At 44.2% G+C, this 14,189-nt stretch overlaps 1 protein-coding gene across 6 annotated transcripts in view; it reads right to left on the bottom strand.

Moving 5' to 3' along the window:
- Positions 1 to 14,189, bottom strand: part of aamdc (adipogenesis associated, Mth938 domain containing) — a 60,057-nt gene that overhangs the window by 16,558 nt on the left and 29,310 nt on the right. For all 6 annotated transcript variants that reach the window (XR_009445867.1, XR_009445869.1, XR_009445868.1 and 3 more), the window contains exon 3: positions 13,689 to 13,784. Coding sequence is in view for 2 of the 6 variants with exons in the window: in XM_059646842.1 (XP_059502825.1) it covers positions 13,689 to 13,784 (96 nt within the window). In the remaining 4 variants the exon portion in view is untranslated. The remainder of the gene's footprint in view (positions 1 to 13,688; positions 13,785 to 14,189) is intronic.

The raw sequence follows: 14,189 nt of genomic DNA, 5'->3' as shown, positions 1-14,189 counted from the left end.
AGGACTGAAGTGACGTGTTTCCCAGGTTCTGCTATTTTATTATCTTGTATTGGTGCAAAAGTGAATATTCTGTTTGGAGATTTCTTTCCCATTTTTTAACAGTAGAGATTAGAAATGCGCAGTGTGAGGCAATATTCCTCATTTGTCTGGATGACTGTAGCTAGAACACCACTCAAGAAGCTTGCAATCATCTAGTACAAAGCTGCCTGCTTGATTGACACTACATCCACAAACATTCATGCCCTGCACTACCAATGCTCAGTCGCAGCAATGTGTACCATCTATAAGATGCACTGCAGAAATCCAAAGATCCTTTGACAGAATCTTCCAAAGTGACAACCACTTTTCAGCCAGTGACATCCACATACTATGAATGAATAAAACAAAATCCTGGATGTGAGTTTGCTCGCTGAGCTGGAAGGTTAGTTTTCAGACGTTTCGTCACCATTCTAGGTAACATCATCAGTGAGCCTCCGACGAAGCGCTGGTGTTATGTCCCGCTTTCTATTTATCTGTTTAGGTTTCCTTGGGTTGGTGATGTCATTTCCTGTTCTTTTTCTCAGGGGATGGTAGATGGGCTCCAAATCAGTGTGTTTGTTGATGGAGTTCCGGTTGGAATGCCATGCTTCTAGGAATTCTCGTGCATGTCTCTGTTTGGCTTGTCCTAGGATGGATGTGTTGTCCCAATCAAAGTGGTGTTCTTCCTTATCTGTATGTAAGGATACGAGTGATAGTGGGTCATGTCGTTTTGTGGCTAGTTGATGTTCATGTATCCTGGTGGCTAGCTTTCTGCCTGTTTGTCCAATGTAGTGTTTGTCACAGTTCTTGCAAAGTATTTTGTAGATGACGTTCGTTTTATTTGTTGTCTGTATAGAGTCTTTTAAGTTTATTAGCTGCTGTTTTAGTGTGTTGGTGGGTTTGTGGGCTACCCTGATGCCAAGAGGTCCGAGTAGTCTGGAGGTCATTTCGGAAATGTCTTTGATGTAGGGGAGAGTGGTTATGGTTTCTGAGCCCGTTTTGTCTGTTTGTTTGGGTTTGTTGCTGAGGAATCGACGGACTGTGTTCATTGGGTACCCATTCTTTTTGAATACGCTGTATGGGTGATTTTCTTCTGCTCTGTGTAGTTCCTCTGTGCTGCAGTGTGTGGTGGCTCGTTGGAATAATGTTCTAATGCAGCTTCGTTTGTGGGTGTTGGGATGGTTGCTCCTGTAGTTCAGTATTTGGTCCATATGTGTTGTTTTCCTGTAGACGCTGGTTTGAAGTTCCCCATTGACTGTTCGCTCTACTGTGACATCTAGGAATGGCAGTTTGCTGTTGTTTTCCTCCGATAACAAAATCCGATATCAGGGTTCTTAGCAGAGGCAGTAACGCAGAGACTCGAACAAACAGCTCTGCCAATCATCCAACCCAAACTTTGGGTCCGCTATGTGGATGACACCTTTGTCATCACTAAACAAAACAAATTAGAGGAAACCTTCAAGACCATCAATAATACCCTTTACTGGCATAACATTCACAAAAGAGGAGGAAAACAACAACAAACAGCCATTCCTAGATGTCACAGTAGAGCGAACAGTCAATGGGGAACTTCAAACCAGCGTCTACAGGAAAACAACACATATGGACCAAATACTGAACTACAGGAGCAACCATCCCAACACCCACAAACGAAGCTGCATTAGAACATTATTCCAACGAGCCACCACACACTGCAGCACAGAGGAACTACGCAGAGCAGAAGAAAATCACCTATACAGCGTATTCAAAAAGAATGGGTACCCAATGAACACAGTCCGCCGATTCCTCAGCAATAAACCCAAACAAACAGACAAAACGGGCCCAGAAACCATAACCACGCTCCCCTACATCAAAGACATCACGGAAATGACTGCCAGACTACTCAGACCTCTTGGCATCAGGGTAGCCCACAAACCCACCAACACACTAAAACAGCAGCTAATGAACTTAAAAGACCCTATACAGACAACAAATAGAACAAACGTCATCTACAAAATACCTTGCAAGAACTGTGACAAACACTGCATTGGACAAACTGGCAGAAAGCTAGCCACCAGGATACATGAACATCAACTAGCCACAAAACGACATGACCCACTATCACTCGTATCCTTACGTACAGATGAGGAAGGACACCACTTTGATTGGGACAACACATCCATCCTAGGACAAGCCAAACAGAGACACGCACGAGAATTCCTAGAAGCATGGCATTCCAACCGGAACTCCATCAACAAACACATTGGCTTCAAATCAATCTACCATCCCCTGAGAAAAAGAACAGGAAATGACATCACCAACGCAGGAAATGACATCACCAACCCAAGGAAACCTAACCAGATAAATAGAAAGTGGGACATAACACCAGTGCTTCGTCGGAGGCTCACTGACAATGTTACCTAGAATGGTGACTAAACGTCTGAAAACTAACTTTCCAGCTCAGCGAGCAAACTCACATCCAGAATAAAACAAAATCCTGAGAATATCCTATTGGCTGACTTGCTTGTCCACTATGGAACTAAGCCATCCAGGCCAGACGAGAAATGTCACTAAAGGTTTGCTAAAATGTACAATCATTTTTCATACAGATGGAGGTCAGGTCTTCCTTTCAGGCAGTTCTTCAGGATTAAGGTTGGTTTTCCTCCACTCAGATTCCTTGGCTGTTAAATACAATGCTTAATCTGCAGATTCCGGCACATGGAGTCAGTGGTGCTTGAAGGTTCAAGTAGATTAATCATTTTGGCGATTGGTGCATTCCCTTTGATGCCTCAACTCAGTCTCTGCATGTTCCTGACAAAGTCTCTCCACATGTTTGGTGCCTTTTCAAACAAACCTTTGCCACTGGGACTGTCACAAGCTAGGGCCTCTCCTGCGTCAGTGGGTACGTTTGCCCTTTTCATGGTTGCTTTAAAGTTATTCCTACGGCACTTGTGCCATCCAGCCAGGTATCTCCGGCTGTGACAAGTTCTGAATAGAGCAGTTACTTCAGTAATTTAGATCACAGAATCACAGAATCCCTACAGCTTTGAAACAGGGCATTCAGCTCCTCAAGTTCACACCGATCTTCTGAACAGCACCCCACCTAGACTCACTCCCCTACACTATCCCTGTAACCCTGCATTTCCCAAGGATCACCCATCGAGCCTGTACATCCCTTGACACTATGGGCAATTCAGCATGGCCAATCCAATTAATCTGCACATTTTTGCACTGTAGGAGGAAACCAAAGCATCCGGAGGAAACCAGCAGACACAGGGAGAATGTACAAACTCCATGCAGACAATCGCCCAAGGGTGGAATTAAACCCAGGTTCCTGGCACTGGGAAACTAGCTATGAAGAAAGGTTGAGTAGATTAGGATTATTTTCATTAGAAAGACAGAGATTAAGGGGGGACCTGATTAAGGTCTACAAAATCATGAGGGGTATAGACAAGGTGGATAGCTAAAAGCTTTTTCCCCAGAGCGGGGGACTCAATTACGAGGGGTCATGAGTTCAAAGTGAGAGGAGGAAAGTTTATGGGTGATATGTGTGGAAATTCTAGAGGGCCATATTTTAATTTTCAGGGGCTACCTTTTGGTATGGGCTTATTCATTTGCCATGTTACTATCACTGATGTATGAAGACCTTGACACCAAATTAAAAGCGGAATCTCAACAGTAATAATTTGTGGATTAAATTTGTTGTTTGGCAGTAGAGAACTTCAGAATTGCCCACAGAAAAAGATAGTTTGCAGAAGCTTTTCATCATGCACTGATCAGGTCAATTTGCAAACATATTCATAAATAAGAAAACTAACAATTACACAGAGGGGACAGTGCTCACTAGTAGGCAAATGGTTGAGACATCAGCATGGAGAATGCAGCAGTTAATGATGACTGACTGTTAACTACTGAACTTTAACTTTTAAACCACACAGGTTGACCTTGATTGGTCAGTGGACTGTCATGAGAACCAGAAAATGGCTGCCATCTATTTTGTTGAGCGAAATAGGCACAGTGCACACACATTGTGTCTGTTTGCAAAGAAGAGAGCTCTGTGCATTAATATAAACAAAAAGGACATATCCCATTATAAACACCACAGAAGTTGTACTTGAAACAATTCCACAAAGGTCAGTATCCCATCACCAAATCACCCTTTATTTACACATGAAGACTTCTTGACTTTAGTACTGCCTCGTCTGTGTCAGCTACTAGTTTTCTTTATGTTAGTCAGGGCTCCCTGATTAGGGCTGTGAAAGGACCGACCTAAGTCCTCGGATTTGGAGGGGGATGGATGTAGTGTTTGTAATGAGGTCAGTCAGCTGGACATCTTACAATATGAGTTCCCTGTATCCACACTGTAGAGAATCTAATCTAATCTAAACTGTCTCTCCTACTTGGCAGAGTCGGGTGTCTGGCACTGGCATTTCTAATGCCATTTCACCCTGCCTCCCAGGTCCAGGATGATCCGACTTAAGGTGTGCAGAGTCACATACCCATTAGCAACACTGCAGGCACTATCCACGTGGAGTGGCCGTATAAGGATCATGACAACATGGTATCTCATGAGGCCGTAGACTGTTTCTTCATGCCTGCCTTCAAAGTTTGGACTGCTTTTCTGCCAGGCCATTGGATGAGGAGTGGTATGGAGCTGTCTGTATATGTCAAATCCCACTCAATTTTCAGAAATACTCAAATTTCCTGCTGGTAAATGGTAGCCTGTTGCTAACATTTCTGGGAGTCCACTTACTAGAAAGATGCGTAGTGTTTGATTAATGGATTCTATGCATGTCCAACGCCGAGTGGTCGTCTACAATGACTCAAAACATTGAACCCATGAAAGGACCAGACACTTGATATGTAACTGAGTCCAAGGTTTATCCAGCCATTCCCACAGATGTGGCAGAGCCTCTGGCAGTAACTTTTGTTCTTCTTGGTACTCTGGGCACTGTCCCCCAATGCAGCTATCACCGTTGCACCTCATTACAATATGTTGCCCTCTACTATGATTTGGTCTGTCCGGCTCCAAAAAGGTTTCAGCTCGAGTTCTGATAGCCCTTTGGTTTCCCCCATCACCACCAAGTGTTTCAGTTTTGAAAGGACTGGGTCTTTCTATGTCCAAAGTCAGATATTGTTAGCTGTGACTGGGAGTGTGTCCAGAAAATTTAATATTTTTACAGCCTCTTCTACCAGGTGTGCAACCGGTGAAGTATCTGTTAAAGGCAGGCCACTCAAAGCATCTGCATTTGCAACTCTGCTTCCCAGACAGCGTTCTAACTTGTAATTGCATGTACTTAGTAATACAGCCCACCACTGATTGTGGCCTGAAGCTATGGGCTGCGCTGCCTTGTCCTCTTTGAGCAGCTTATATTAAGTCCAGCTGGCTGACCTTGCTACAATCACTACAGTACTGAGAAAAATACTGGCCCTGAGGGCTGACAAGTTTTTGTGGCCCGGTGGGCTTCATGTTAGGGTATTAAACAGCACAACATTGTGGGCCGAAGGGCCTGTACTGTGCTGCACTTTTCTATGTTCTATGTAAACGTGGTGACCATAAAGTAATTGATGTATTGGTTATACTTTTTGAAAACTTCCTAGATTTGGGAAATGTTCTATTAGAATGAAAAAGATTACTCCTTTATTTAAAAAAGAAGGGAGACAGAGAGCAGTATCTGTTAGCTTAACATCAAGGTAACTTGCCGAGCCAACATGATAAAGAAATCATATTTAATAAACTCAGTAGAGTTCTTTGAGAAAGCAATGTGCACTGCAAAAAGGGAAGCTGGTGGATGTGCTGTACTAGGTTATCGTGGAGTATATTATCATAGATCATAGAATCCTTACAATGTGGAAGTAGGTCGTCTGGCCCATCAAGTCCACACCGACCCTCCGATGCATTCGCACCCAACCACAACCGTGTAACCCTGTATTTCCCATGACTACCCCACGCAGCCTGTACATTACGGGCAATTTAGCACAGCCAATCCACCTAAGCTGCACATCTTTGGATGGTGGAAGAAGACCAGAGGATCCAGAGGAAACCCATGCACACACGAGGAGAATGCACAAACTCTACACACACAGTCGCCCAAGGGTTGAATTGAACCTGGGTCCTTGGCACTGAGAGGCAGGAGTGCTAACCACTGAGCTGCCGATAAAGGTTTATGATGCAGTTAGGAGTATACTGGAAGATGGATGGAAGATTCGCTGGCTAGCAGGAATCAGAGAATGACCCATTTATACCCATGCTGTTTGGTAAGAAGTGTTAAGTTGTGTGCCAGAGAGATTGGTGCTGGGACTCAACTTTTAGCAATATTCATAAATGACTTGGATGAAGTTATGGTTACTAAATTTGCCAATGGCAAAAATACAGGTGGTAAATTAAGTTGAAAAGAGGACATAAGGAGACTACATAGGAAGGCATAAGAAGGATATAAATAACTTAAAGGAATGAACAGAAATCTGTCACATGGAGTATAATATGGGAAAATGTGAGCTTGCTTAATTTGGCAGGAAGAATAAAAAAGCACATTATCTAAGTGGTGAGATTGCAAGCCCTCAAATGTACAGAGATATGGGTGTTAGAATTGTAATCGAATCGCATGCACTAAATGCACAATGTATGCACAAAAAAATCACTGTGCAAGCTCATTAAGTAATTGAGAAAGTTAATGGAATATTACTGTTTATTGTGAGGGAAATTGAATACACCAAATCCACAATAGCCACAGAAGGTAGGTGCACATGCTTTTGTGGATACTGCTGACATGATAGATTGGTTCTTGATTAATGAGGAGGTCAGGGCTAAGGGAAGAAGGTGGAGAATGAAGTTGAGAAATGTCTCAGACATGATCAAACGGTAGAGTAGGCTCAATGGGCTAAATGGTCTAATTCGGCCCCTATATCATTTGGTCTTATGTAGCTCCCCAAACTACCACAAAAGGGCAGTGTGATCCAACCAGACAAGTCGATGAGAAAAGAAAGACAGGGTCTGTAGCAGACATCACAAGCATGTCGATATCCAGGTAGTGAATCTGCAAATAATGAGGACTAACTTACCAGAAGTAGGTAGCGACCTTTGTGATGCAGTGGTGGTGTTCCCAACTCTGAACTGTGAGGCCCGAGTTCAAGTTCCACCTGCTCTAGAGGTGTGTAATAACATCTCTGAACAGATTAATTAGAAAGTAACTATACAGGGCACTATTGCGTACCATTTATGGTATTGATCATCATCATCATAGAATCCCTTAGTGTGGAACTGGCCCTTTCAGCCCAACAAGTCCACACACACCGAACATCAGAGCATCCCGAGTTTCGAGAAGGTTTGCAGCTCAGGTTGAGGTTCTGGATGTAAGTTTGCTTGCTGAGCTGGAAGGTTCGTTTTCAGACGTTTCGGACCTAGAATGGTGATGAAACGTCTGAAAACGAACCTTCCAGCTCAGCGAGCAAACTTACATCCATCAGAGCATCCCACCAAGACCCATCCCCCTGTTACCCACCTAATCTATACATCCCTGAACACTATGGGCAATTTAGCATGGCCAATTCACCTAACCTGCACACCTCTGGACTGTGGGAGCAAACCGGAGCACCCAAGCGGACACAGGGAGAACGTGCAAACTCCACACAGACATTCATCCAAAGGTGGATTTGAAAGCAGGTGGCTGGTGCTATGAGGCAGCAGTGCTAACAACTGAGCCACCGTGTCGCCCCGTCCTCTCTTTATTTAAGTATGTAAATGCTTTGGAAGCAGTTCGGGGAGGGTTTACCAAACTAATACCTGGAATAGGCAAGTCATCTTATGAGGAAAGGTGGATAGGATCAGCTTGTGTCAACTACAATATCATTATTTTAGTGACTTACCGGACTTCTGTTGAATATTCCTTTACTGGCAGGTTTAAAATCTTGTCTCTTTGCAGCCTTTTGTCCCCACTCATGCCTTTCCCACCACCCATGTAACCACCCTCTTTTCTTTCTGACACAACCCACCAGCTTCTCCTTATTTTTTCCAACCTCTTGCATCCTCTTTCATTCCCCACTCTGTTTGCAGTCACCCTATTTCCCCCAAACTCCTTTGCTGCCATCCCTTATATACTTGCCATCCTTGTATCGCTCTTTTCATTGCACACACCCTCCTGCAGCATCGCTATTCTCACCCCAACCTTGCAACTGCTTTCTTCCACTGCAACCCCAACTCGCACGCTCTTTCCGGTCCTCGAAGGCCTCCACGTTTCCTGTTCTTCTTTCTTGCACAGAATCTGTGACCTTTCGTCCCCATTTTCATCCCTCTTACAGCCTCTTTCTTCCCCCTTACTCCCAGGTGGGAGTTCAGAGTGCTTCCATCGTGCCCTCTTTTCCAGGTACTGTCCCAGATCTGGTTGCTGCTCCAAGGGGCAATGCGGAAACAGCTAGGCCACCAGCCTTTCAACAGGCTAGCAGTTCTTGGGTACAGGTGGCCATCCTGTAAAGGGGCATTGGACACCACAACAAATAACTACAACAAAAACAGAAATTGCTGGAGGGCCTCAGCAGGTTTGGCAGCATCCCTGTGAAGCAAGCAGAGTTAACGTTTTGGCTCGAGTGACTCTTCATCAGCAGTGAGCTAGTTTTCGGTTTCTGGAAAATGCCATTAGGCAGCTCCCAAATTACTCTCAGTGCTCCAACCAGTTCTTAAGACAGCACTGCTGCAGTGACAAAATTCTGAACTTCGAGTGGGATTCAGGCGCCTGGTGTTGTGTGTAGTCATGCCTCCTCCATTGTGTAGAGCCTATAAAACCCTCCTTCCATATAGGCCTGCTATAGGAAAGTTGTTGTTAAACTTGAACGGATTCATAAAGGATTTACAAGCATGTTACTGGGATTGGAGGGTTTGAGCTATAGGGAGAGGCTGAAGAGGCTTGGGGGCTTTTCTCCCTGGAATGTTGGAGGCTAAGGGGTGATCTTAATAGAGGTTTATAAAATCATGAAGGGCTTGAATAGGATGAATAGTAAAGGGAGGGGAATTCCAAAACTAGAAGGGGTGAAGGAAAAGATTTAAAAAGGGACCTAAGAGCACCTTATTTAAGCAGAGGTTGGTGCGTGTATGGAATGAGCGGTCACAGGAAATGGTGTAGGCTGCTACAATTACAACATTTAAAAGTAATTTGGATAGGTACAGGAATAGGAAGGATTTAAGAGTGATCAGGGCCAAATCTTGGCAAATTTGACTCGGTCAGTTTAGGATATCTGGTCAGCATGGACAAGTTGGACTGAAGGGTCTGTTTGCTGTACTAAGCACCACCCACCAGCAGACTTGAAAATGGTTATGCTCATAATAAAAGGAGCCTTCCAGCCTGTTCTTAAATCTGTGGATCTTTCCACTACACAATGTTCTTTCAGGGAAGAGTGTAAAGATATAATGAAAATGACCATCTTGCACGGTTAATCAACTGCAAATTTTTCCACCTGTACCTCTGAAAAAACACTGCAAAGATACTGAAATGAAAACTCAACCGTCACGACTGAATCAGATCAACTCACAGAAAAGATCTTGTGGATGAGAATAAATAGCACAAATGTGGCATCGGAGGCAGTCAAAATGAGTGAAAGATCCTTCCTCTGTGCTGAAATCTTCAGGCTTCTCCGTTAATGACCCAATCAAGTTTGCAACATGCTTCATTGCATGTGTATCTGAGAGCTACAATTAAATGGACTGTGAAGTGGGATGAATTAAATTGCTCTTTGGAAGGAGCTGACAGAAACTGGGCAAGTTGAATGGCCTCTTTTTGGGCTGTAAATATTCTCTAATTCTACTCTATGTTTCAGACAGTGTGGAGTTACATGATGACCAATCTGCAATGAATGAGGGTTAGTGGGAATCTTGACGCAATCATGTGGTTCCTACCAATTGATGGCCAATTGGCTGGTTGAAACTGGAATTAATTGTTAATTATATTTTTTCTTCTCTAGATGTCCTCAGTTATAGAGTGAGACATTTCATGTGCAGAGTCACAAGCCATATATCTGAATAGGAGAACCATCAGTAGATAATCTTGTATTTGATACCTTGGTGATTTTGGATCACGGAAAGTCTGAAGGAGTGGAGGGCAGTAAGACATTAGATGAGGGTGGGCCAGAAGGCTTATACTACAAAATCATCATTCACAACCCCAGAACATCAATTTCTAGGCAGATAAGACCCTTCTGAAGCACTGCCACTGCATTAATGTAGGAAAAGTAACAACCAGTTTGTGCACAACAAGCTTCTATGAACCAAAATGTGAATTAGTGGCCTGGAGATGACCAACCACTTGAAAGAGCAGAAGTGACATTGATTTAACAAAATTATTCAGAAGATTGCACTTCCAACAGTGCAGCACTTCTTCAGCACTGCACTAGAGACAGAACATAATTTACATGGAGAACTTTGTTGGGGGTGGGTTGAGAAGGACGAAGGAGCAAACACATCATCATTAGACATGAGTTAGGAAGCATGGACTGGGAGCAGTTGTTCCATGGTAAGGGAACTATAGACATGTGGAGACGGTTTAAGGAACAGTTGTTGGGAGTGATGAGTAAATATGTCCCTCTGAGACAGGCAAGAAGGGGTAAGATTAAGGAACCTTGGATGACGAGAGCGGTGGAGCTTCTAGTGAAAAGGAAGAAGGTAGCTTACATAAGGTGGAGGAAGCTAGGGTCAAGTTCAGCTAGAGAGGATTACATACAGGCAAGGAAGGAGCTCAAAAATGGTCTGAGGAGAGCCAGGAGGGGGCACGAGAAAGGCTTGGCAGAAGGAATCCGGGAAAACACAAAGGCATTTTACACTTACGTGAGGAATAAGAAAATGGTCAAAGAAAGAGTAGGGCCGATCAGGGATAGCATAGGGAACTTGTGTGTGGAGCCTGAGGAGGTAGGGGAAGCCCTAAATGAGTTTTTTGCTTCTGTCTTTACGAAAGAAACGAACTTTGTAGTGAATGAAACCTTTGAAGAGCAGGTGTGCATGCTGGAATGGATAGAGATAGACGAAGCTGATGTGCTGAAAATTTTGTCAAACATTAAGATTGACAAGTCGCCAGGCCCGGATCAGATTTGTCCTCGGCTGCTTTGGGAAGCGAGAAATGCAATTGCTTCGCCACTTGCGAAGATCTTTGCATCCTCGCTCTCCACTGGAGTCGTACCTGAGGACTGGAGAGAGGCAAATGTAATTCCTCTCTTCAAGAAAGGAAATAGGGAAATCCCCGGCAATTATAGACCGGTAAGTCTCACGTCTGTCGTCTGCAAGGTGTTAGAAAGGATTCTGAGGGATAAGATTTATGACCATCTGGAAGAGCATGGCTTGATCAAATACAGTCAACACGGCTTTGTGAGGGGTAGGTCATGCCTTACAAACCTTATCGAGTTTTTTGAGGATGTGACTAGAAAGGTTGATGAGGGTCGAGCTGTGGATGTGGTGTATATGGACTTCAGTAAGGCATTTGATAAGGTTCCCCATGGTAGGCTCATTCAGAAGGTCAGGAGGAATGGGATACAGGGGAACTTAGCTGCTTGGATACAGAATTGGCTGGCCAACAGAAGACAGCGAGTGGTAGTAGAAGGAAAATATTCTGCCTGGAAGTCAGTGGTGAGTGGAGTTCCATAGGGCTCTGTCCTTGGGCCTCTACTGTTTGTAATTTTTATTAATGACTTGGACGAGGGAATTGAAGGATGGGTCAGCAAGTTTGCAGACGACACAAAGGTCGGAGGTGTCGTTGACAGTGTAGAGGGCTGTTGTAGGCTGTAGCGGGACATTGACAGGATGCAGAGATGGGCTGAGAGGTGGCAGATGGAGTTCAACCTGGATAAATGCGAGGTGATGCATTTTGGAAGGTCGAATTTGAAAGCTGAGTACAGGATTAACGATAGGATTCTTGGCAGCGTGGAGGAACAGAGGGATCTTGGTGTGCAGATACATAGATCCCTTAAAATGGCCACCCAAGTGGACAGGGTTGTTAAGAAAGCATATGGTGTTTTGGCTTTCATTAACAGGGGGATTGAGTTTAAGAGTGGTGAGATCTTGTTGCAGCTCTATAAAACTTTGGTTAGACCGCACTTGGAATACTGCGTCCAGTTCTGGTCGCCCTATTATAGGAAAGATGTGGATGCTTTGGAGAGGGTTCAGAGGAGGTTTACCAGGATGCTGCCTGGACTGGAGGGCTTATCTTATGAAGAGAGGTTGACTGAGCTCGGTCTCTTTTCATTGGAGAAAAGGAGGAGGAGAGGGGACCTAATTGAGGTATACAAGATAATGAGAGGCATAGATAGAGTTGATAGCCAGAGACTATTTCCCAGGGCAGAAATGGCTAGCACGAGGGGTCATAGTTTTAAGCTGGTTGGTGGAAAGTATAGAGGGGAGGTCAGAGGCAGGTTCTTTACGCAGAGAGTTGTGAGAGCATGGAATGCGTTGCCAGCAGCAGTTGTGGAAGCAAGGTCATTGGGGTCATTTAAGAGACTGCTGGACATGTATATGGTCACAGAAATTTGAGGGTGCATACATGAGGATCAATGGTCGGCACAACATTGTGGGCTGAAGGGCCTGTTCTGTGCTGTACTGTTCTATGTTCTATGTTCTATGTAGTAACATTATGTTTATATTCAAATCTTGTGGGTAGCACTCCCAGGTTGCATGGCTGTCAATTCAAAATCCAGAATGTGAGCACAACAGTGTCAGCTAACGGTCCATTGCAGTGTTGAAGGAATGCTGCAATGTTGCAGTTGCCTTCTCTCAGGTGAGACTTCAAACTGAGGCCTTGCCTGCTTTTGCAGTTAGATATAATTGGTTACCTTGGCCAAGGACCTGAGACAGCAGTTGGAATACATCAGGGTCCAATAACCGGGTCCCATTGCACATGTGAAGGTTAGAGAACCCTGTAAGCTCAAGGTTGGGTCAGAGCTGCTGTGCTCGGTTGGCGACCAGGATGGTCGGGCCAGGAGAAGCACCACGGCCCATGAATTCTGTCCCTGGCTACACTACCATTTCGAAGATTGCTCTGGTATCTTGGGCAATATTTAAACTTCCATCAATACCACAAAGATCCAGCCATTATTACATTGCTGTTTCAGCAGCTTGTTGAGCACAAATTCACTGTCGTGTTTCCTACATTTTGGCAGTGAGTTCACATCAAAATATTGCTTCACTGGCTTTAAAGTCATTTCAGATGCAGGTGGTTGCGAAAATACACTGTTCATAAATATGAATCTCTCTGTTTTAGTACTTTGCGTGAACAACTTGTGACTTTCCACCCTCCCCCATACCCCCACCCCTTGAGAGCATCCTCTTATATTGCTGAGGAAATAGGACTAGTCAGCTTCCCTCACACATGTGCCAATGTTATATTAGGTAAAAACAAAGTACTATGGATGCTGGAAGTCTGACCAGAAATGAAAACAGAATGCTCTGGCATCATTTGTGGAGACAGAAACAGTTAGCATGACTTAGCTGCTCTGATACTCTGTGTCTATAAAATTTGCCTGCACCATTAGTTCAGGCATCCTGCAGTTCTGCCAGTAACTCTGATCTCAGAAATCCAGGACAGTCCTATTTGCTGTATTTAATTAAGAAATGCATCACTTTTCATGTCCTGCAACTGTATACAGCCAAAATGCTTAATTACAACTGGTTAGAAAAGCAGAAACAATAGATTCTTTAAGCAAACGAAAGAAATCAGACTAACCTGTAAAGCTTCACTCATTCCACGGCCAATAACTAACGTCTCAATACCTTTGTTAATGATTTCCTCCAGGTCAGCTGCCTGCACTCCAGGGTAATGCTAAATGGGAGAGAGTACAACAGTCAGCAGTAACCAGGAACTTGTTTCGAACTCTTACAGCTTAATTTCCTAAACCAATCACTGCTCAATGAAATACGGAAACCAGGAGCAGCAGTAGGCCATTTTGCCCTTTCAGTCAGCCCTGCTATTCAATGAGATCATAGCTGGTCATCTTTTTCAGTGCCATATTTCCACTTTCTCCCAACATAGACAAGAGATAATAAGTGCAGAAGTAGGCCATTCGGCCCTTCGAGCCAGCACCACCATTCATTATGATCATGGCTGATCATCCACAATCAGTATCCTGTTCCTGCCTTATCCCCATAACCCTTGGTTCCACTGTCTTTAAGAGCTCTATCCATCTCTTTCTTGAAAGTATCCAGAGACTTGGCCTCCACTGCCTTC

Source organism: Stegostoma tigrinum, chromosome 6, assembly GCF_030684315.1.
Source record: "Stegostoma tigrinum isolate sSteTig4 chromosome 6, sSteTig4.hap1, whole genome shotgun sequence".
Taxonomy (NCBI): domain Eukaryota; kingdom Metazoa; phylum Chordata; class Chondrichthyes; order Orectolobiformes; family Stegostomatidae; genus Stegostoma; species Stegostoma tigrinum.
This window is presented reverse-complemented; position numbering and strand designations above follow the sequence as displayed.